This window comes from Cydia amplana, chromosome 7, assembly GCF_948474715.1.
Source record: "Cydia amplana chromosome 7, ilCydAmpl1.1, whole genome shotgun sequence".
NCBI lineage: Eukaryota > Metazoa > Arthropoda > Insecta > Lepidoptera > Tortricidae > Cydia > Cydia amplana.
Genome location: NC_086075.1, coordinates 2,495,708 through 2,518,182, shown reverse-complemented (window position 1 = coordinate 2,518,182; position 22,475 = coordinate 2,495,708). Strand labels below are relative to the sequence as shown.

Below are 22,475 nucleotides of genomic sequence, written 5' to 3'. Positions count from 1 at the left end.
TAAATTAACTCATCTATTTTTGACGATTTTTGACCCCCCCCTCTCCCCTAAAATCATCCAAAAATCATGCTTCGAATGACCCCGTTTCCTCCTACGTCTTGCTACCATCATCCGATGTCCAGACCCCCCTCCCCCCCCCTAATTTGAAATAACGTAATTAAATTTATGAATAGCCCCTAACGTTACGTTCATGGGTATTTTGGGGATGGATTGTTAAGAATTCCTATTATATCTGGGATCACTACAATCACTTACTTTAGGAGAAAAATATCGATAAGAGAATTAATCGACATTTGAACTCCCTAATCTGTTATTTTTCTCCGAGTAATTCGATTTATGATTACATAATTGTGTTTGGTTTGGATTACTTAGTTGTTTTTATATTTAGTTATGATAGATTGTTTAGTCTGTTTCTACCATTTTAGTTTATTATGTCAAAATACTGTGCTACTGTGCACACTTTTTCCACCACACATTCGCTGACCACATTCCTCCAAACCTACTTACCATGAATAAATTCGGTCGTTTTTCTGCCTCTTTATCGCTCGAATTTGCAGGTGCGATAGAGAGGCAGATAACGTTTCGATTAACGACGATCCCTCATGACCCAGTGCAATTTATTAGGGATCTTATTGAGGGCAGATCACACATCACGCCTGCGGGATCGATCGGGGTCACACACGAAATGGAGACGTATCTATGGGACTTTTTAATGGAACGCTGGAGAAAATTCTCTGAGACCGTTTCTCGGTTATCACACGGCCAGATATAACCTCGTGTGTGAGCAAGACATCGCTATGTACATCGTGACGTCCCGCTCGCACATAAGATTTTCTTTGGATTTTTATAAAATATGTACCTATTTTATTGGTGCTGCAGCAATTTCTTTAACCTTTTGGACGCCAATGACCTATACATATATCCGCACCGTAGGTTCAACGCCAAAATATCACAGAGCAACATAGACCTACGTGCATATGCATAAAATTCAATTTCAGTTTTGACACTTCGGTGACGTGGCGTCAGCGTGACAGCTTTTGTGTTTGACACGGCGTCGAAAAGGTTAATTAAAAATATGATCTGGCCCCCTAGAGACCTACTTACATAAACCCTTCCATTCCATATTGAATATATTAATTTTGACGAATCAAAATTGCAGTTATCTCGGCACGTTTTGATTTGTGATCGTCTAGGGGACACACAAATATACAATTTTATTTTATCATTGCGTAAATTATTCATCTGTTATCATTTTAACATGAAACATTGCAATTTCCCAGCGATGGGTCTCGTTCACTCTATTATTCATTGCCCCGGAGTGTAATGTGATTAACCAATCGAAAGTAGCTCTTAACACCACGACATAAGGCACCTTCGTATATTTCAGAGGGCCTATTGCTAACACCGAAGTTCGCAAATTGCAGGCATCTTTCTCTGTCACTCTTATTACGCCTTAGTTGGAGTAAAAGAGAAAGATGCCCGTAATTTGCGAACTTCGGTGTTCGCGATAGGCCCTCAGGTGTTTTATTTCGTAATTTCATTTGGCATTACTCCCAAACACGAATGGAGATGGGTACTCTATTTGGTTATTTAAGAATTGTAATAAGTCCAGTTCTGGAACACAACATGTTGCTCCTTATACTTTGCTGTGTAAGGTTGAATATTGAAGGGAATCTTCTGTAGCTTGTTACTTTTAATTGCTGGAGTTTTCTCTGCTGGCTGTTTTTCTTCAGTTTGTTTATTGCATTTGTTATTTTATTCCATCCTAGTCTTTTGTTTTTGCATTATTAACCAACTTGGTTTTAATTCAAGCAGATTTTCTTAAAGACGCTTGTAGAGCGCAGGATTTTATTATTTTCTTCCTTTGTCTTGTTATGCAGATTTCTTTGTTACTTAGTTTTAATTTCCGAGTACTTCTTGTATTATCTTGGACCACAAATTGTAAAAAACGTTAAGAGTTAAAGTAACAACGCTCATCGAGCAAAAAAAAAGTATATCCTTACACAAATTGACACAATAAGCTAACACAAATAAATACATTGACACTAATTGTGTTGTGGGTACAAATCGGCGATATATTGTATAATACGCAAATACATACTAGGATTTGGGAACGCGTATCTGTGCTCATCACAGACATGCCCTGTGTGGTTAATACTCGTACACTAATCCGATAATAAAACACTTTTCCTTTCCTCACGATCACCATAGGTATTAGTTACACAAATCAAACCAATGACCTCCTTACCTACACCGTTAATTGCATAGTAAACCTTCGTAAGGGTCCCAAGGTCCAAGCGCTGATCATATGAAACAGATCTGCATTCTAAATCTCAATACAACTATGAATCTTGTTCCCCAGATATAGGTCCCATAACACAAATCGCGTTGGAAGTAGCCGCAATTGGCTTTCATTGTTCGAGACCTGATTCGGTAAGTAGTACGATCTTTATATGGTAGGTACAATACGTGTATTGGAGCGTATCTATTGTAGAATTTTCATAAGCTATTTGAAGTTTAGAAATCGTTTAGGAACAGTTAAGGATTTTGAGAAGTCCATAGATATATTTAATGTAGGTGTTCATTATGTATGTATAATAATATTTTTCATGCATGCCAACATCTACGTATAATTAATGGTTCAGGCGGAGTATGTCACTTTCTTAGGACGTCACATTCTGAGTTCGTCACTTTCTGACTTTGTCACTTTCTGAGATCGTCACATTCTGAGTTCGTCACTTTCTGACTTTGTCACTTTCTGAGATCGTCACATTCTGAGTACGACACTTTCTGAGGACGTCACTTTCTGAGTACGTCACATTCTGAAAACGCCACTTTCTGAGGACGTCACTTTCTGAGTTCGTCACTTTCTGAGTTCGTCACTTTTTTAGCATAGGTACGATTTAACAGTATAATATACCTGCACGAAAGATGTATACTGCCAGCAACCAGATTAGCTGTTCGACATACGGTCGCTTTTATATCCTACATACCAATACCAATCTCTGTTTGCCTTACACCTGACTGGTAGAGAATTCCATTTGGCAAAACGTCCTATGTTTCGTGCAATAAAGTGAAAATAGAGAAATAAATAATAATAATAAAACAATCTAATTATGTTTCAATCAGAGTATTTAATTCAGAATAAGTACTTAGAAACTACAAGCACCAAAACATTTAGCCACAGATTGGAGTTAGGCCGGCAACAGCTTCGATTCAATCAATACACATAAATGTTTCGCACAGTAGGAACCATGATTTTGTCATTCGCCGCTGTGATTAGCTCGTGAAGGCATCACGGCAAGCTCGCTGACACCAGTAGAAGGTCATTCCAACATATTTACATTTAAACGGACTGCCGCTCCTTTCATGACAACATATTCTTCAGCATCTTCTGTCATGTCTCCAGTCTCCATAAACTCAAACGTCTTTTTTTCTGATGGTAGTGTAAATTTTGGATACCTATCTGCGTATAAAATCAGCATTGCAATTTTGTTTCAGACAATATTTCTTCTCGTGTCATCTGTGGAGAATAGGCGTCAATGGATTTTTTCTTCAAAGCGTTGCCGAATTTCAGAATATATGTTCAATCTCAGCCATCAATCACTTCTGCGTATGGAGTGATCCATACTCTCATAGTTCTCATGTTCTTTATTTGTTTGTTTTCTTCCTATATGTATAGGTTACACGATGAATTTTTAAATTATTATTACATTATACTTTTAGCCTGACAATAAAAATCTAGCATGTCGCCGATTTGACATCGCTGATTTTTTTTCTATTTAAAATGCGAAACTACAAAAAGGTTATATATAAGTAGTTTGTCAAAGGACTCTCTCATTTCAAACATAGACAGAGATAATCATACTATCTTTGTCTTACTCTAGTACTAGCACCCAAAGAAAAGGATGAGTACAGTTTGTATTGTTCTTATTTAATGACAAATTGGTTTGACCAACTATACTTACAGTCCGTTAACTCTCAGAATGAAATTCGTTTTTCGGGTAAAATCGGACGTAATCGCGTAATAGAAAATAGAAAATATATTTTTTAATGTTGATCCTAGCGAAAAAAGTAGCATTTATTTTATAAGAAATCTCAAATAGATTATTTACGTAAAAGATAATTTTTTGCTGTGGGCTACCGTTTACGAGTTATTTACGAAAAACTAAAAAATAACAACCTTAGCATAAATTATACGTGACTTTCCCACTTTAATATATTTTAAAACATTGATCCTAGCGAAAATGTGTACTAAATCTTTTTTGTAGGAAATTTTATATGGATTACTTATGTAGTAGAACATTTTTTGCTACGGGCCACCGTTCAAGAGTTATTTACGAAAAACTCTAAAAAGGGACCTTAACACCATAATAACATCATAATTTGACAGAGTCGCCGGTCAAAGGAACCGAGGTGGAAAGTTCCCAAATTAGTAATCTGATAGCCCACGTAGTGAAGAATCTAAAAAAAATTTTTGGACATCGAGGTTTGTACCACCTTGTATAGAGTAGTTAATACCACCATAACTAGTAGGTAAGTAAATATTTAAATTCATTAAAATATGTGACTTTTAAGTACTTACTGTATATTTACAAATTAAATTTAAAATTATTGTTTTAATTTATTCTTTTATTTTAAAGTAAATTTGAATTAAAACTAAAGATAAAATAAAAAACACAAACTATAAAATATACTTACTTACCTACAAAAAAAAATGTGACTGTTATTACCACTCTATATAATTTCAGCCAGAAGTAGTAAATGACGGTGTGACGTTCTGCTTTCAAATTCTGATTCTATTTTATATAGAATATGACAAAAAGTCAAATAGCAATATAGTCATCAACCAAATATTAAGCATAACGTCATTAAATTAGGGCTTATTTTACATTGAGACAATAGGTATCCCTAACTTTTTGCGGTAAGTTTAATAGTTATTTGTACAACAAGAGATCAAAGTTTGATATTTCTTCGAGTGCTTATTTTGAGTCCCGTGCAAGCGAAAGATTCTATAATAGATTCACGAGCGTAGCGAGTGAATCTAATTTAGAATCTTGAGCGTAGTAAGGGACTCAAAAGCGCACGAGATGTAAATAACTTTGATCTCGTGTAGTACACAACATTTTTCACCTCAGCAGTGAGAACATATTAGAGAACCCGAAAAATGTATTCCTTCTTCATCACTTACCTCTATTCACTCATGTTTTCTTAAGATATACCAACAATTAAATTTTCACCTCAACAGCTCGAACCCTTGGTACTTTGCTACTTAAAAACAGTGAGCAAAATCGCATTTTGCTCACTGAGTGAGCAAAATCGCATTTTGCTCATTTTGTCTCACTCAGTGAGCAAAATGCGATTTTGCTCACTGTTTTTAAGTAGCAAAGTACCCTTGTTCGAGCTGCTGAGGTGAAAAACTTTTTGTGAGTGAGTAAGAAAGCAGAATAGCAGTATCACCTTCGCGTGTTACCGCCGATACCCGATGTAAGTATCTTTCTAAAATCCGAAGGTTAGAAGGTAGAGTTAACGGACTGTATAGCCTGACCAGTAATATATGATAATTGTCAAGAGGGCGCTGTTATTCTCATGTATAGGGTGACAATTCAGTGTAGTATGAAAAAATTATTTCCAGTGAAATTCCGCAACATGGCGCACCCTCAATAGATCCTGGTTCACCTTGCGCTAGCTTCGACCCGCGACTTCATCTGCGTGGAAATATAATGATGATGATGATGATTTATAAACAATAATTAGGTCCTTCGCGTCGTAGCGCAAAAACAATCAAATTTTCGTTCCCCTTTGAAACCCCTTATAATATTTAAAAAACACGAAAAAAAAAGAAAGAAAAATGTTTATAGGGTTGTATCTTCTAAACCGAGCGCAAAAATATTAAAATGTTCATTCCTCTGTAAGAAACCCCTAATTAATATTTGAAAATAAAACACAAAAAAAAATAAAAAATAAACAAAATAAAAACTTTATAATGCTGTATCTCCTAAACCGTGCGTCGTAGCGCAAAAATAATCAAATTTTCGTTCCCCTTTGAAAGCCTTAAATGATGTTTAAAAAACACGAAAAACAAGAAAAAAATAAAAAAGAATGAAAAAGGTTTATGGGTTGTATCTCCTAAACCGTGCGTCGTAGTGCAAAAATAATAAAATGTTCATTCCTCTGTAAGAAACCCCTAATTAATATAAAAAAACAAAAAAGAAAAAAAAAACAAAAAAAAACTTTATAATGCTGTATCTCCTAAACCGTACGTCGTAGCGCAAAAATAATCAAATTTTCGTTCCCCAAGATTTGAGGCCCGGGGAAGGACATATACTTGGTCAACCAGATCTTGACAGTAGAAAAAGGCGGCAAATTTGAAAAATGTAGGCGCGAAGGGATATCATCCCATAGAAAATTTGAATTTCGCGCCTTTTTTTACTGACAAGATTTGGTTGACCAGCTATAATTATTATCATCATATTTCCACGCAGATGAAGTCACGGGTCGAAGCTAGCGCACCATATTATCAAATTATAGTTGGTTAAACCAATTTGTCATTAAATAAGAACAACTCATCATAGTAAGAACTATACTCATCCTTTTCTTTTGGGTGCTAGTACTAGAGTAAGACAAAGATAGTATGATTATCTCTGTCTATGTTTGAAATGAGACAGTCCTCAAACTATATATAACCTTTTTGTAGTTTCGCATTTTAAATAGAAAAAAAATCAGCGTTGTCAAATCGGCGACATGCTAGATTTCTATTGTCAGGCTAAAAGTATAATGTAATAATAATTTAAAAATTCATCGTGTAACCTATATAGGAAGAAAACAAACAAATAAAGAACATGAGAACTATGAGAGTATGGATCACTCCATACGCAGAAGTGATTGATGGCTGAACATATTGGCTGAAATTCGGCAACGCTTTGAAGAAAAAATCCATTGACGCCTATTCTCCACAGATGACACGAGAAGAAATATTGTCTGAAACAAAACTACAATGCTGATTTTATACGCAGATAGGTATCCAAAATTTACACTATCATCAGAAAAAAAGACGTTTGAGTTTATGGAGACATGACAGAAGACGCGGTATGCTGAAGAATATGTTGTCACGAAAGGAGCGGCAGTCCGTTAAAATGTAAATATGTTGGAATTATGACCTTCTACTGGTGTCAGCGAGCTTGCCGTGATACCTTCACGAGCTAATCACAGCGGAGAATGATAAAATCATGGTTCCTACTGTGCGATACATTTATGTGTATTGAATCGAAGCTGTTGCCGGCCTAACTCCAATCTGTGGCTAAATGTTTTGGTGCTTGTAGTTTCTAAGTACTTATTCTGAATTAAATACTCTGATTGAAACATAATTAGATTGTTTTATTATTATTATTTATTTCTCTATTTTCACTTTATTGCACGAAACATAGGACGTTTTGCCAAATGGAATTCTCTACCAGTCAGGTGTAAGGCAAACAGAGATTGGTATTGGTATGTAGGATATAAAATCGACCGTATGTCGAACAGCGAATCTGGTTGCTGGCAGTATACATCTTTCGTGCAGGTATATTATACTGTTAAATCGTACCTATGCTAAAAAAGTGACGAACTCAGAAAGTGACGAACTCAGAAAGTGACGAACTCAGAAAGTGACGTCCTCAGAAAGTGGCGTTCTCAGAAAGTGACGTACTCAGAAAGTGACGTCCTCAGAAAGTGTCGTACTCAGAATGTGATGATCTCAGAAAGTGACAAAATCAGAAAGTGACGAACTCAGAATGTGACGATCTCAGAAAGTGACAAAGTCAGAAAGTGACGAACTCAGAATGTGACGTCCTAAGAAAGTGACATACTCCGCCTGAACCTAATTAATTCCTAAGGCTAAATATTTTGTGTTGTTTTTTGGTTACTAAATAATGTTTGAATGTGTAAGCTTTTGCTTACCTTACCTACCGAAATACTTACATAAAAAAACGGGGTCGCATAAGAAAACCTCAAAAAACTATTTCAGATTCTTCAGAATAATTTGAGAAAGTATATAACAAATTTTGGTAACAAAAACAATACCAATAGAGAATCTTCTTAAAAAACGATTCATATCTACAGAAGACTTCAAAACCATTAAGTAGCTCACTGTTACAAAATACGAAACAAGGCCACTTAAACTTCTGAAAGTCTGAAACGACAAGTTAAAAACCTTAAATATGCAAGAAAACAAAACAAAAGAAAAACCGCGCACGTACAAAATATTTCACGTTCCATTGTCATTGAAATAGTGCTCCGTTTTACTATGAAATGCCCGCTCCTATTACATATATAGCATCTTTGAAATGCATCCCCAATTTTAACTTGGCATTTAGCTAGCTTTTGCCAAATAGGTCAGATTCCTATACTTACATGTATTACAGAACCATTGAAATCTAAACTTTCAATGTCGAGATTAGAGATTCTAATCCAGGTTTTTGGAGGGATACCAAATAGCTAGTTCTAGATACGGATTTGTTGGAGATTCGACCATAAAGGCAGTGTAATAAGAGTGTTTTGGCAACGGTTTTCTACGATACGGGTTAAATTCTGGGCGGTATGCCAGCGGTCAAGGTAGCAGGTTATTTGTATATTAAATGTGATCTAAGAATGCAATACCTACCTAGCTATTTATCATTAATGGTACCTATTAATTTTCATAATTGTTACCCGCGGCTTAGGGGTCATTTTCGATATAGTTTGTTTAGTAATCGAGGTTTATTCAGATTATTCAGATAAATTCTGATGGGTGCGTATCATAATGAATACGTACTTTTGGTATAATTTCAGTTTACAAACGTTCAAAAAGTATAATAATCTTATGTATAATGCACTAAATCTATATTTTCAATAAGTGTAACATAAAAATAATATAACATACAATATACATACCGCTGTTTGGTATAACATACAAATAAACTAATTACATTTAATATAACATTCATTATGCAATTATGCATATAAATTAAAATAATGAATAACATGTCATATAAGTATCTGAACAAAACATCAGTCAGATTATTTGGATAGCTCAGTATTTAATAGATCATCGAAACTAATTACTGTCAGAAAAGTAGGTTAGGTTACGTTAGAACTGTGACTCCCCAGAAAAAGAAACTGCTACCAGAAAAGTAGATTAGGTTAGGTTAGAACTGTGACTCCCCAGAAAAAGAAACTGCTACCAGAAAAGTAGGTTAGGTTAGAACTGTGACTCCCCAGAAAAAGAAACTGCTACCTGAAAAGTAGGTTAGGTTGGGTTAGAACTGTGACTCCACAGAAAAAGAAACTGCTACCATAAAAATAGGTTAGGTTAGGTTTGAACTGTGACCCCTCAGAGAAAGAAACTGCTACCAGAAAAGTAGGTTAGGTTAGGTTTGAACTGTGACCCCCCACAGAAAAAACTGCTACCAGAAAAGTAGGTTAGGTTAGAACTGTGACCCCCAGATAAATAAAAGGTTAGGTTTATTGCGTGGTATTTGTTTTGTATATTATATTATTTCAACGTTATACCTTTTTATACTTATCATAAACGATATTATACGTAAAGTTCATTATACATTATAAAATTATACAATTCAATGTTATACGTATTGCACGTTATGCCATTCAAAATTATACTAATCGAATTTATATATTCAGAGTAATATATTATAGGTTATATAGGTTATATAGGTTAGGTGGTATAGGTAGGCACTATGTACTATGTACAGTCAGTTACAGATGTAGATATAACCATCTCTGCAGCTGACTGTGTGTGTATGAATTGACGGTAATGAAGGTAAGTAACATTGACCACACAGTTAACTTTAAATTCGTAAAAGTTTGCAAAAAAAACAATACCAATGGTGAAATATAGACTGTTTCTTTTATGTATAGTGTTAAGGTCACATATGGTCTCATTTTTCATATTAATGTGCTCTTGCAGAATAACATCTGGATGGAATCATCTCTAAAAATACCGATACAAATGCGTGTGAATTTAAAAAACAATGCCACTTTACATTCGAAGCACTAAATGGCGAATTTAAAAGAATCCAACTATTTTACATTTTGGCTCGGTTTTTACAATTCGTATTCGTCGTGCTTTTTATAAACCGTACTAATAGGGTTTGAATTGCAAAGTGAGGCGATTTATTAACGTGGTTTACGGAAAAGACATTTACGAATCACGTATTAGGTATCGACATCGACTTTTAACTATACCTAGTATACCTACTGGCGTACGTTTATTGTTAATTAGTGCTTATCTATAAATATCGAGTACCTACCTATCTAACATAAAAAAGGAAATAAACGTGACAAATCAGTTGTATGCGTTATCAATGAAATTAATCATACCGACATACGAATGACCTAATAATTTATTACATTTGAGGAATTTGCGGTCAAAAGACCACATTAGATTATTTTATTTTCCTCGTGATTTACATGCTTGTGGCAAACGTTAAATGTTAAATTTAGTGTCATTCAGTAAAAACAAATAAAATTATAATTTTACACCATATAAAGTTTCAATATGACCATAATAAAGTACTTATAAAAATATAGGATTAGGTACCTATACGTAAAGTATACCTATTCATGTAAGGTATTCGTATAACCTTATGTAGGTTATACGAATACCTTACCGAAAACTAATAATTAAAGATTTCTAAAGTGCCCAAAGATATCTAGATGACATCTGTCACCGTACCCATGCTGTTTGAAAAATAATATAATTTGAGGAATTCATTCTTCAATCACACTAATTATAACTATTTCGATCCTAATTATATTCCCTTTTTCCGCAACTGTAATTACTAAATGAGCATAACGAATGTCCTTAGAAAAAAGCACAAGTTAATTAGCTATTAGACTCGACCAGTGTAAAATGGTCTGTCAGTAAAGAAGGAATGTTTTGAGTGACTTTGGGGTGATGGGCCAGGTTATAGTGGAATGATGTAACGTTATATGTGACATTTCATTTGGCACGCGCCTGTATTATTAAAGACTAAAGTTGCTTAGCGCTGGCGAGTCTAAAGCTGAGCCAACCGATATCAGAGAGAGAGAGAGGGGATGAAAAAAAATTCTTGAGAATTTCGAGTAGGTAATTACTCGGATTAAGTAAAAAAACTTCGACACTCTTTTCGAGACGAGGTAAAATACAGTTATTTTTTGGAATTTGATTTGATTCCTGGAGACAGGAGCCCCATAAAAAACTGCATCATACATTTTTTTGCACAAAACAGCCTACTATCATATTTATACCTATTATCATTCATCAGCATAAAAAAAAACTAGAAACAATATCTCGCCTAATGGAGAACATAGAACATCCATATATAAATGTTGAAGTTTAAAAACATCTGAAACTTAACCCTCGTAAATTTAAAAGTGGAAAAATTAGTGTCTTGGGTGAGACTTGAACTCACGGCCTCTGGATAGCATCGGTCCCAGACGTTTCTGCTTGTTAAAAATTAAATTAATCCTCCCTTTTTCCTAGGGCGCACTATTTTTCATCTTTTACATGTGTCAAGGAATAACTTTAACTTATACTGGTTGAAGTGGTTGATCTGTGTTGGACTCGCTTGCGTTTTGCGCTGGGAACTCCTGCGCAGGTGCGGGGCAAACTGTTTAGAGGTTAGGGTCGTTGTAGGCGGTTATTTTTATTGGTTGCTAAGGAAACTTGCCAGTTTTACTTTTTTTATATTCGTCCTATCCAAAGAGTTTAAAGGGTTTAACCCTATGGTCGAGATTAAAGAAGTCATTTTTGGTAAATAAATAATGCGATAAAATATTGAAAAGAAGGGTTCGATTTTGATTCAAGATAGATAAATACAGTTTGAGGTTTAGTAACAGATTAAATCTATTTTTAAAATATATATAGCGAAATCGAATGGTTTATCAACTGTAAACATTAAATAAGTAGGTAATAAAAAGTTACATTAACCAATGTTTATCATTTAGCCCAGCGGTCGGCAACCTTTTAGCAGCCAAGGGCCACATAGTAGTTAACGAAGTTGACGCGGGCCGCACTTTGTTAATATTTATGACTTTATCAGACATTGTCGTTTGTCAATATTACATACAAAATAGCCAGGGAGGCTCGCGGGCCGCAAGTGAGAGGTTCACGGGCCACGGGTTGCCGACCGCTGATTTAGCCAATGCTAAAGTGTCGTAAATTAAAGTTACGTTAATTTGCGATAAAAAATATTTCACTGAACTTTTTGCTTTATCTAAAATTTTAATTAGGTACTTACCAATTTTTTCATAATGTTTGTGTTGCTGGTAATATAATGAAAGACTAGTATAAAACATCGGTAACATAATATTTTGAAACAAAATAGAAACTAGATTTTATAAATGTGTCACTGTCACGTATAAAAAGGTATTTATTACAGGCATTGAAATAACCAATATTAGTTTAGGTGCGTTACTTGAATGTTTGATTGCGTCATTATGCAGTATGGTTATTTGATTAATATGGCTATAACAATAGATTATTTTTCTGTAAATACTCGTTTTACGTCATTCTCGATTCGTATAGAAATTGTATCAATATCGGACCAAGCCAACTCTGCACGGCATTTGCAATGAAAAAGTGATGAAAATATTTATAACGTGTATAATGACATTAATGACAGTACTTCACTTTGTTCCAGTGGGTGCAAAAGTTAACTTAGGCGGACTCTATTTACCTATCAATTTAGTAGTAGTAGTAGTAGTAAACTATTCTACAAAAAGACGTATTAAAAATAACAAAAAAATTGTAAGAAGTACAAAGGCGAACTTATACCTTTGAGGGATCTCTTCCAGTTAACCTTTGAGTAGAGGAAAGAGTGAAAAGAGGGTGACAAATGTAGCAAAAGGTACCAGGTTATAGGATAAACATACATATATTATATTACACAAAAAGGAATAAAAGAATTACACCTACAAGTTTATAGAAGTATTTATATCGCCCATTAAATTTATAGAAATACATAAGTAACTAAGTACATCTAAAACGTAGATAATGGATGAATTTGATCTGCAGACCGATCTACACGTCCTCTAAATTCAATGAAGAGGTTCTGTGGTATGGTATTGATACAGGTGAATTGTACAGTGTAATAATACAGTGTAATGTACCTGCAATAATATATTACACAACGAATGCCGACAAATTATCTGACACGATCTTATTTGTCGAGCCACAAGAGCGTGTCACATATTTTTGCGGCCTTCGAAGAGTAACATATTATTGCAGGTGACTGTAGGTCCACTGTCTCCTTCGGGTTTGAAGGCGACTGGAGGAACAAAGAGGTCGCTAGTATATTCTTAATGACAGTTTTGACATGGTAGATGGTAGAGTTCTTCACACTGCACAAATAATCTAATAATGGCTGTTTTGTTTTTAATAATTCGATTCGAAATTTTTAGATACGAATTCTTAATCGTCTAAAAAAAGGTTAGCCCAAAATTTGTGAGTTGTCTCCACGTAAAAATACGACGAAATTAATACTTTAAAGAGTTTTAATGCATCGGGGCCGTCAGGAGAAAAGGCATATTTGGACATTTTTTAGTTGTCAACTATCGGACTCTTATAGATTTAGAGTGGAGCGCCCTACCAATACCATGATGATATTCTGTTAACTTAAAATATATCCAAGTTTTCCTCAAACCTCAAACAAAGGCTAATTAAAAAAGGTACACCTGAAAACTCAAATGTCGTAAGCGCCATATTACCTAACGGTGTTAACAAAGTTTTAATCTAAAGCCGTCTCAGACCTAGAGGGGCTATTGCGAAAACCGTTTTACGCCAATTGCGGGGATCTTTTTCTTTTACTCCAATGAAGGTGTAATAAGAGTGACAGAGACAGATGCCGACAATTCACGAACTTCGATTTTCGCGGTTATAGCTCAGGTCATTCCCCGTCTGCCCTCTGATCGGCAACGCCGTGCCCAATTACGTTATCACCTTCATCACTTAATTGATTAAGCCTGTTAATTTACATTTGAGTTACGGCACCTTTCGCTTGAGGCTAATTTGTTTAAGTTTAGGTTTGAAAGAGAAGTCAGGTTAACACATTAACTGCCAGCGACTCGCTAGGGGAGTTCACTGTTCGTAGGCGCTTTTCACTACATACGGTTTTTCCCGTGTTATCGGCTACGCTCGTAGCGCGTAGCTCGCGCTGGCACTGAATGTGTTAAAAGTTATTTTGTGATAACAAAATACCTACATATATGTATAAAGCAAATTGAGATATTAGACAGACGAAAATCGATTTAGAGTTTTCAAGAATTAAGCTTAAGACAACTGGAGCTGTATTTTTAGATATGACGTAACGGTGTATTCCCATTTATCTCCAACCCACGTGACCGTCGCCATTCATGCGGCTGGGACAACTGGGAATAGTTTATATAAAAAACACCTTTTGCCACCTGTTCCCGGACAAATGTGAATACACCGAAGTAACCATAATCTGAGTTTGGGGACTTTGGGGAGTCAACTTGACATATGACGACAACTTCTAGCTTGCTGAGAACCTATTAGATACAGAAAATAGGTATAATAAATCTATATCTCCAGCACTTATTCGGTTGTAAACTTAAAGTTCCTTTAAATTGGTCGTACGAGCCATTTTTTGCCGTAAGTACGAATAATCAGAAACCGATTAAAAAGAAAACAGTTCAAATTATTGTCTTTTGTTCAGCTTTCAGTTATTCTTGCAATGTTTTTGTTGGATGTCCTACTACAACACATGCAATTGTTTACTTAGAAACGTTCCCATGGGAAGACGGCTAATGTGCCATACTTGTGCTACATGTACCATTGACACTTTTAACTAACAGTTTGTAAACCTTATTAGTATAGACAGAAGGATCATATATACTCAAAAGTGTTGCCTTTATTACGATCGTCGTCGTCATACATTTGCGAAGAAATTCAAACGAGTCTTCATGCAGAGCTAAAATTCTCATCAAAGTTCTAATTATTGTTCCTTATTTGCTTCTCGCAATCAGACTTCCTTAAGTACCTAGACGTATTAAAGTGTCAAGTCATCAAAATGCATAACGACTTTAGCAGTTACTTCTGTTTTTCTTAAGACGACATCGATATTGTACCATTCCAACAATGCTTGTATCAAATGCTTTTCCTAGCAAGGAATAAGACGCATTTTTGCTCGATTCCGCGTTTTTCCCCAACTTAAATTACTTCGGGTAAAAACTATTCGTGCTCAAGGAAGCAAAAAGCAGAATTACGTGATATTACGCTATTTTCGTGCAATGAATAATGTATAGCGTTTTCCAAAGGTAATAAGATGACAAAATCACCGATTTTCTCTTCGAACACAGTTATCACGGTGACAATGTTATCTTTGCGGTTAACCGCATCGCTACTGTCCAACTATTGTAGCTAAGTTATTAAGAAAATAAGATAGTTGCAGATTTCTTCAACTTCAATAGACAAGTTTGCGACGTTAACGCAACAAAGTTATTTTTGCCGATGGCTGCCGCTCTACCAACATACACGAGGTGTTAAAAAGTATGACTTTGAGCTAGTTCCAGATTAAGCCGTATGCTTTTATAAGTTTGCGCAAGTGTCATTGCTCGTTAAGTAAGAAATCTATTTAACCTAGTATGGATTAAATTATCCGGGACATTGAATTATGTATGTCAATTTGTTACTAGTGTAAGCGAACGATTAAGTTTCTTATAAGCATCAACAGTTCTGTCTTGGGCTTAGCACTGTTGACTTTATTTTTATACAATACACCTCCTTATACAGGTGTGGCCCAAAAATACGTTTACAATTTTTTTGTGTTGCGGCAAATTTTTGATAATATTTAATAAACGTTTGCGTTTTTGCATCAAAGCTAAAGGATTTGTTTAACTTAAATAATTGTAATTTGAATATTTAATGATATTTTGTAAAATATGTGCAAGTAAGAAAAATATTACTAAAAATATTTATCAACGTTTTTTGGGCCTGTAAGCTCTTTTTAATTTAAAATACATTACACATGACAATTATAGACCGTTTCTCATCATATATCATTATTATCGGTATCAATATACCGGATTTATTTGACCATGATCTGAAAGAATATAACTTTAATTATTTACAACAATACTTACACGTCATTATTATCTACCTGTCTATTATTAAAATTCATACGTGTTTGTCACGAGGATTCACTTTAGCTCAAATTGTGCGCAGTTTCGTCTCATTCCGTCTTAAAAATAAGAATACCCTGATGACTATTAGGTATAGTAGGTAAATAACGACAAAACAAAATAAAGAAAATTTACATAGTCTAGCAGACGTCATGTTTAGCATGTTTTGAATAAATATTTGCAACTACATATATGAAGTTTGGACATCCTAATTGGCTTTTTTAAAATAAATAAAATCACTGAGATGGTTATGCTGATTTTATTTTAACATAAGCCAATTAGAAGTAAGTTCAGTTACAACTCACTAGACTAGTAAAATTTATAACAAGAAATAACTACAAAACTGAGAAAAAAAAACATAACTTAACTACACTACTAAAATTAATAGCAACTATTTTACACCCAAAGCTAATGATGCTCAATTTTCGCAGAAAATTACACTATTTAGTCGTTGAATTTAATGATTTGGCTCAAAATAATTTCAGTGTTATGGAGATTTGCAGTTGTTAGTCTTTGAAAATCATTGTAACACGTTCTTCTTCGTTTTCGTGTCTTTTCAAACTTCTTAAAAGTAAATTCTTGTCTGTAATTGTAACACGTGGGTAAATAGTACAAGAGCCATCGTAAACTTTTGGCCATAAAGCCTTAATGCGTCATCGGGTCGAACAATAGGTTATAATCATGATCATTACGTTCATTCAAGATTGTTCAATGACTCCAAGAAGGCTGTTGATGTCATACAACTACAATATGCCACGATTTGCAATTAATGAGATCGGATCAAGCATAATAATGTTTATCTTTAGATGTACTGATTGGTTGATTGGTTGTGCTGTTCAATTTGTGATTAGGTATTTGAAAACAGATATTTTTCTCTCGTCTCTTTTAATCTCTTTTAATTCAAAATTCCTTGTAACCTAAATATTATAATCTATTTTGTAGATTGAAGACGCGAAATCCAGTGATAAGTGTATGATTCATGCAAATATAATTTTACCTATTTTTGACTTTATTTATGTACAAGATTTAATGTCCATTTAATTGTCAGTAAGTTTCATCCGTGTGATTCACGACCTTAATTGGCAAAAATACTAAAACACGTATAAAAATAGAAGTTTGTTGTTTTTCTTTAATAGGCTTAATGGATTGATGTAAAAAATAATTAATTATTTTTTCTTTGACATAAGTACTAGAGTTGAATCAAGAAAAGTCTGCAAAAATTTTGATAGCACACACAGTGCAAGTATTATTTCAAGCGTCAAACTTCTATCAAATTATGGCGTTTAAATAACACTTGCACTGCGTGTGTTCTCAAAATCATTGCAGTCATATCTCGGTCTAACTCTTATCTACTCTACACATACTAGTTTCCGCGTAAAACTATAGAGCAAGCGAAGCAGTTCCAGAAAACTCAACAGGAAAGGAAAGCAAGAACCTAATGCTCCGGAAACTACAAAAGTAGTAGTTTGCTTCAAACGCCTCATTGTTAATTACTGTAACTCAAGTTACGACCTAGGTCTCGGAAGCCATCTAAACTAAGACCTAAGTAAAGCATCGGTTTACTAGGGAACCGGCGGTAGGTCAGTTTCGTATTCCGTTCATTACTTCCTGGACATAATCGTATAAATACATAAATTACTTATTCAATAGAACGGATACTGCTGGTACTACTTCGATACATCACGGATATCACTTTAACTTTTTAATCTTGACTTTAAAATGATTAAAAAAGAAAGGACAGGAAGTAAAAGTAAGATATATATCAACCGGGAAACGATAACGAAATTAATTGTTATAAACTTAATTTTTCTTATTAACTTTTATCGCCGACTGAACTTTTTTAAGTAAAAGGCGTGTAAGTTAATATGAAGTTGATTCCTTCGGTCTCAATAATCACGTCAATAATCATCATAATATTGCATTGTAATGGTATAATATGTAGAGTACATAAGTAGGTATACCAAATTTCAGCTCAGTTAAGAATTGAAGACCAATACGTAATATTTATTTATTTATTTTTAGACTACTTAAATACACACGAATTTAGGAAGTTATAAAAGCTCGTAATAAAAATCAAATGATATACGCTACCACTCACCGGACTTCCGTTTCTCGCTGACAAGCACCAGCGACTTGGTCCTCTTCACCCGTAACGACCTCCTCCTAATGGACCTCATCAATGCTTCGGGCATCCTCGAGAACCGAGGCGAGTCCACCCGCTTCTCGGGCATAAAGAAATTCTTTACGGCCAGCATGTTTATTCGAAAATCAAACGATATTTTCAAATATAGCGCTCGAATACGGAGCGCGCGATCTTTTTAAAAAATTCGTCCAATTTACGACCACATCTCTTAAGAGTCGATATTTTTTTAACAGTTTATCACAAGTATTTTTTAACCGCAATCCATTTAAAAACCGCCACAAGCCATGCTTTCCAGCCAGTCAACTATTGCCTATTGACCGACCAAACATCAAAGACCACCGTCAAATCCGATTCACAATCACTATTCCACACACGGTTCACTATCCTGTTGGCATATTGGGTGTCAAGTACGAGTGTCAAGACGTGAAAACGCGTGAACGTCCGATGAGCACGGAGGCTCGAAACGCACTGAGCGCGGCCGCGGCGCGGTGGGGTGTATCTGACTGCCCTTGTCACAATCTGTGTTATCAGTTTACCTTTATGGTGGTTTTAATTATGGACGTGACTGTGAATAGAAAAAAAGTTATCTTTATGTTGTGTTGTACATATACGCATTGCGGGATCTGGTCAGGTGTCATTGCAAATCGACAGGTTGTCAGTAGCATTTGGTTTTTTCGTAGGTTTTTTTTTAATTTGATAATTAAATTACCTACCTGTTTAATTTAAGGTGACACTTCGTATGATTGTCGACCGAGCAAGCGCGAAACGCCAGCGAAGCGTTTCTTTTTGAAATTGGACAAGATTTTTTTCATTATGGCCGGTTCTGCGATAGGTCTCCCTCTACTCCTCTACAGGAGTTACAGGATATATTTCTTAACGGTTTTTCGTGAAATTATGTGAGCAGTTTCGATAATTTATTAGTGCCCCGTACAAAACTTTGTTCACGTAGCACATATTTTTATCGATTCAGTTTTTGGAAATTATTCAAAATGGTAGAGCCATTAGGAGCTCCCTAGGTTTACAGTTGAGCAGAGGAACTATAATTTAAATAATAAAAATGGTTGATTTTTTTCAAAACTTGAAATGTAATGTGTAAAATGTAATTTAAAAGAAAACCGCAATAAATGAGCCAACGAGACAGACACAAAAAAGGAAACGGTTTTTCGCGACGTGACTGAAAGGAATCCGTTAGTGGGTAACCGCTATCCCAAAAAAGCGGCCAAGTGCGAGTCGGACTCGCCCATGAAGGGTTCCGTATTTAGGCGATTTATGACGTATAAAAAAAAACTACTTACTAGATCTCGTTCAAACCAATTTTCGGTGGAAGTTTACATGGTAATGTACATCATATATTTTTTTTAGTTTTATCATTCTCTTATTTTAGAAGTTACAGGGGGGGGGACACACATTTTACCACTTTGGAAGTGTCTCTCGCGCAAACTATCCAGTTTAGAAAAAAATGATATTAGAAACCTCAATATCATTTTTGAAGACCTATCCATAGATACCCCACACGTATGGGTTTGATGAAAAAAAATTTTTTGAGTTTCAGTTCGAAGTATGGGGAACCCCAAAAATGTATTGTTTGTTTTCTATTTTTGTGTGAAAATCTTAATGCGGTTCACAGAATACATCTACTTACCAAGTTTCAACAGTATAGTTCTTATAGTTTCGGAGAAAAGTGGCTGTGACATACGGACGGACAGACAGACGGACAGACGGACAGACAGACAGACAGACATGACGAATCTATAAGGGTTCCGTTTTTTGCCATTTGGCTACGGAACCCTAAAAAGCTAACAAATGCGCAAATTATTTTCACGAAGAGTATAAAAACAGTATCTGAGAGCCGAGACATTTCCAGATTAGACACGTTCAAATCAAATATATCAATCTAGGTATCATAGCACCTAGAAACGTATCGAAAACTTTAGAAAGAATAAAATTACATTTATATGTCAACACTGTATTATGCTTAAAATAAAACAACAATTCGTATGATAACACATCTATTTTATAACAGACATTTCTAACAAGAATCTTAGAAACAAAATAAGAAATCGATGTATTAAGCGACACCAAAAATACTTTAGCGTCGTTATGAAATAAAATATGACCGTTTTGCGTCACTGGCTACTAAACTATTTTTTTACGATTAACCCAAAGGTAAATATTCTAAATGCCCATTCATCTAAATTAGCGTCGGTTAAATATTCTATTCGCTATTTAGGTACTTTTTATAAACTGTCCTTTTCTTTGAATGAAATAAAAACAAACGTATTACTTATAACGCTCTACATTACTGTCACTAATCGATTTGATAGTTAATCGCATTCCTATAATGTAGATATTAAAAAAAAAGAAAATATAAAAACAGTTAAAATAGTAGCAATTTTATTAAATTAAAGGTAAAATATCTGGGAGACCGAGCTTTGCTCGGAAAACATATAAAAACTCGAAAATGCGCGTTTTCCCAGAGATAAAACCTAGCTAGATCGATTTTTCGCCCCCATAAACCCCCATATAGCAAATTTCATCGAAATCGTTAGAGCCGTTCCCGAGATCCCCGAAATATAATATATTCATATAAATAAATAAATATACAAGAATTGCTCGTTTAAAGGTATTAGATTAGATATACAATGTCCATTTTACTAGTAAGTATTTGTGTTTATTAAGTATAGAGATTCCCACAAATACCTACAAATTAAAAAAAAACATTTATTACAAAAATAGCCCATACTGGAACACTTAAAAATTGAACTCTGATAATCATTTTGTATTAATACAAAATTGTTGCAACCTGCTAAATAAGATTTGCAAAATAAATGAAGCTCAGCACACGACGTAATATACGAGCTTCATTATGCATCACCCAAGGGCACAAAGTTACATCCTGCATAATGTACAGGAAAACAAACGAAGATATGGTATAGTCGACGTCAAAGATATGTTTACACTTTTGCACCTTACTCCTTCGTAATAAGGCGAAAAATGTAAACATATCTTTCACGTAGACTCTACTTCATACACGGGTCATGTACCGGAGGATAGTTCGGGATTATTATCTTCATGAACAACATCAACATCTTCCGATTTTCACGAACCTTGCTGCCGCTATACAATCCAAGTTACGCTCTCATTCTAAAACTACATTCTGAAATAACATGAAATTTGACATGAACATTTAAGTAACGAATTGTACCAGATGTGTGTTTTTTCCTGTTTTCTTTTTCGGTTTTGTACAATACATACTCAAGTACTCATACTAATTATCGTAGTATACAACTACGTTGTTATGAATTCCGTTTCCACTTCGCGTTTTTTTTAAATACATAAAATATTCTAGCCACAAACCCTTTGAAAGGGTTTAACCCTTTGGAACGCCAAATAGCGACGTGTCGTTGAAAATATAATTTCCTCGCAGATAACCGTTATCGTATTCCCTGCTTCATATAAACCTTCCTAGCCACAAAGCCTTTGAAAGGGTTTAACCCATTGGAACCCTAAAGAGCGGCGTGTCGTTGAAATTATAATTTCCCCGCAGATAGCCGTATCATTAACCCAGAGATCTTATTCCTGGTTTCATATTCCATGCTTCGCGGATATAAGATGGCCGCTGCAGCGCTTTAGAAATAAAGTTATTTCACATATCACAATCACAAGTTAGTTATTTCGATTATATTTTGTTTGAAATTGCAGTCAAAAATGTCAAAATAGTAAGTTGGTATTTTGTCTCAAAGTGTTTTAGAAATCGATTTTCGCTCAAGTCATCTTGTATATGGGTACCTTATTTAATTCTTGGTCCAGCAACTTGGACAACAAAATAAACATGTTTGGCTCTTTTAGGGATTTAAAAAAAACCTTAGTTGATGTAAAAATCTCGGTCAATGTGTGATTAAGAAGAGAAACAATTATAAATTATAAGTATAATTAACGGTAAAGTTACTTTAACTTAAGACTATTTTTGCAAAAAGCGCTTAAAGCGCTACACCCACCACATTAAACTACAAAATCCCAAGTCGTGCAAATTCTTATCTGGCATCACAGCACGATGTAGTTTCCATTTTATTATCACCAACCACCTTAACCAGACCTCCCACTTCTCTCTCAACGATACTGTTTCTAGTCTAAACTTGGTACTAGGCAATTCTTCACGGTTCATCCAATATTG

The 22,475-nt window shown here is 34.8% G+C and overlaps 1 protein-coding gene and 1 long non-coding RNA gene across 3 annotated transcripts in view; one reads left to right on the top strand and one right to left on the bottom strand.

Annotated features, from left to right (window-relative positions):
• Positions 1-22,475, top strand: part of LOC134649415 (uncharacterized) — a 356,591-nt gene that overhangs the window by 43,613 nt on the left and 290,503 nt on the right. The window lies entirely within an intron of this gene.
• Positions 1-22,475, bottom strand: part of LOC134649372 (centaurin-gamma-1A) — a 384,793-nt gene that overhangs the window by 79,920 nt on the left and 282,398 nt on the right. Inside the window, exon 1 of one of the 2 annotated variants that reach the window (XM_063504095.1) lies at positions 18,257-18,507. The exons of the other annotated variant lie outside the window; for it this stretch is intronic. Within the exon in view, the coding sequence (XP_063360165.1) occupies positions 18,257-18,413 (157 nt within the window). The 5' untranslated portion in view covers positions 18,414-18,507. Of the gene's footprint in view, positions 1-18,256; positions 18,508-22,475 lie in introns of those variants that run through there. 2 annotated transcript variants of the gene reach the window in all.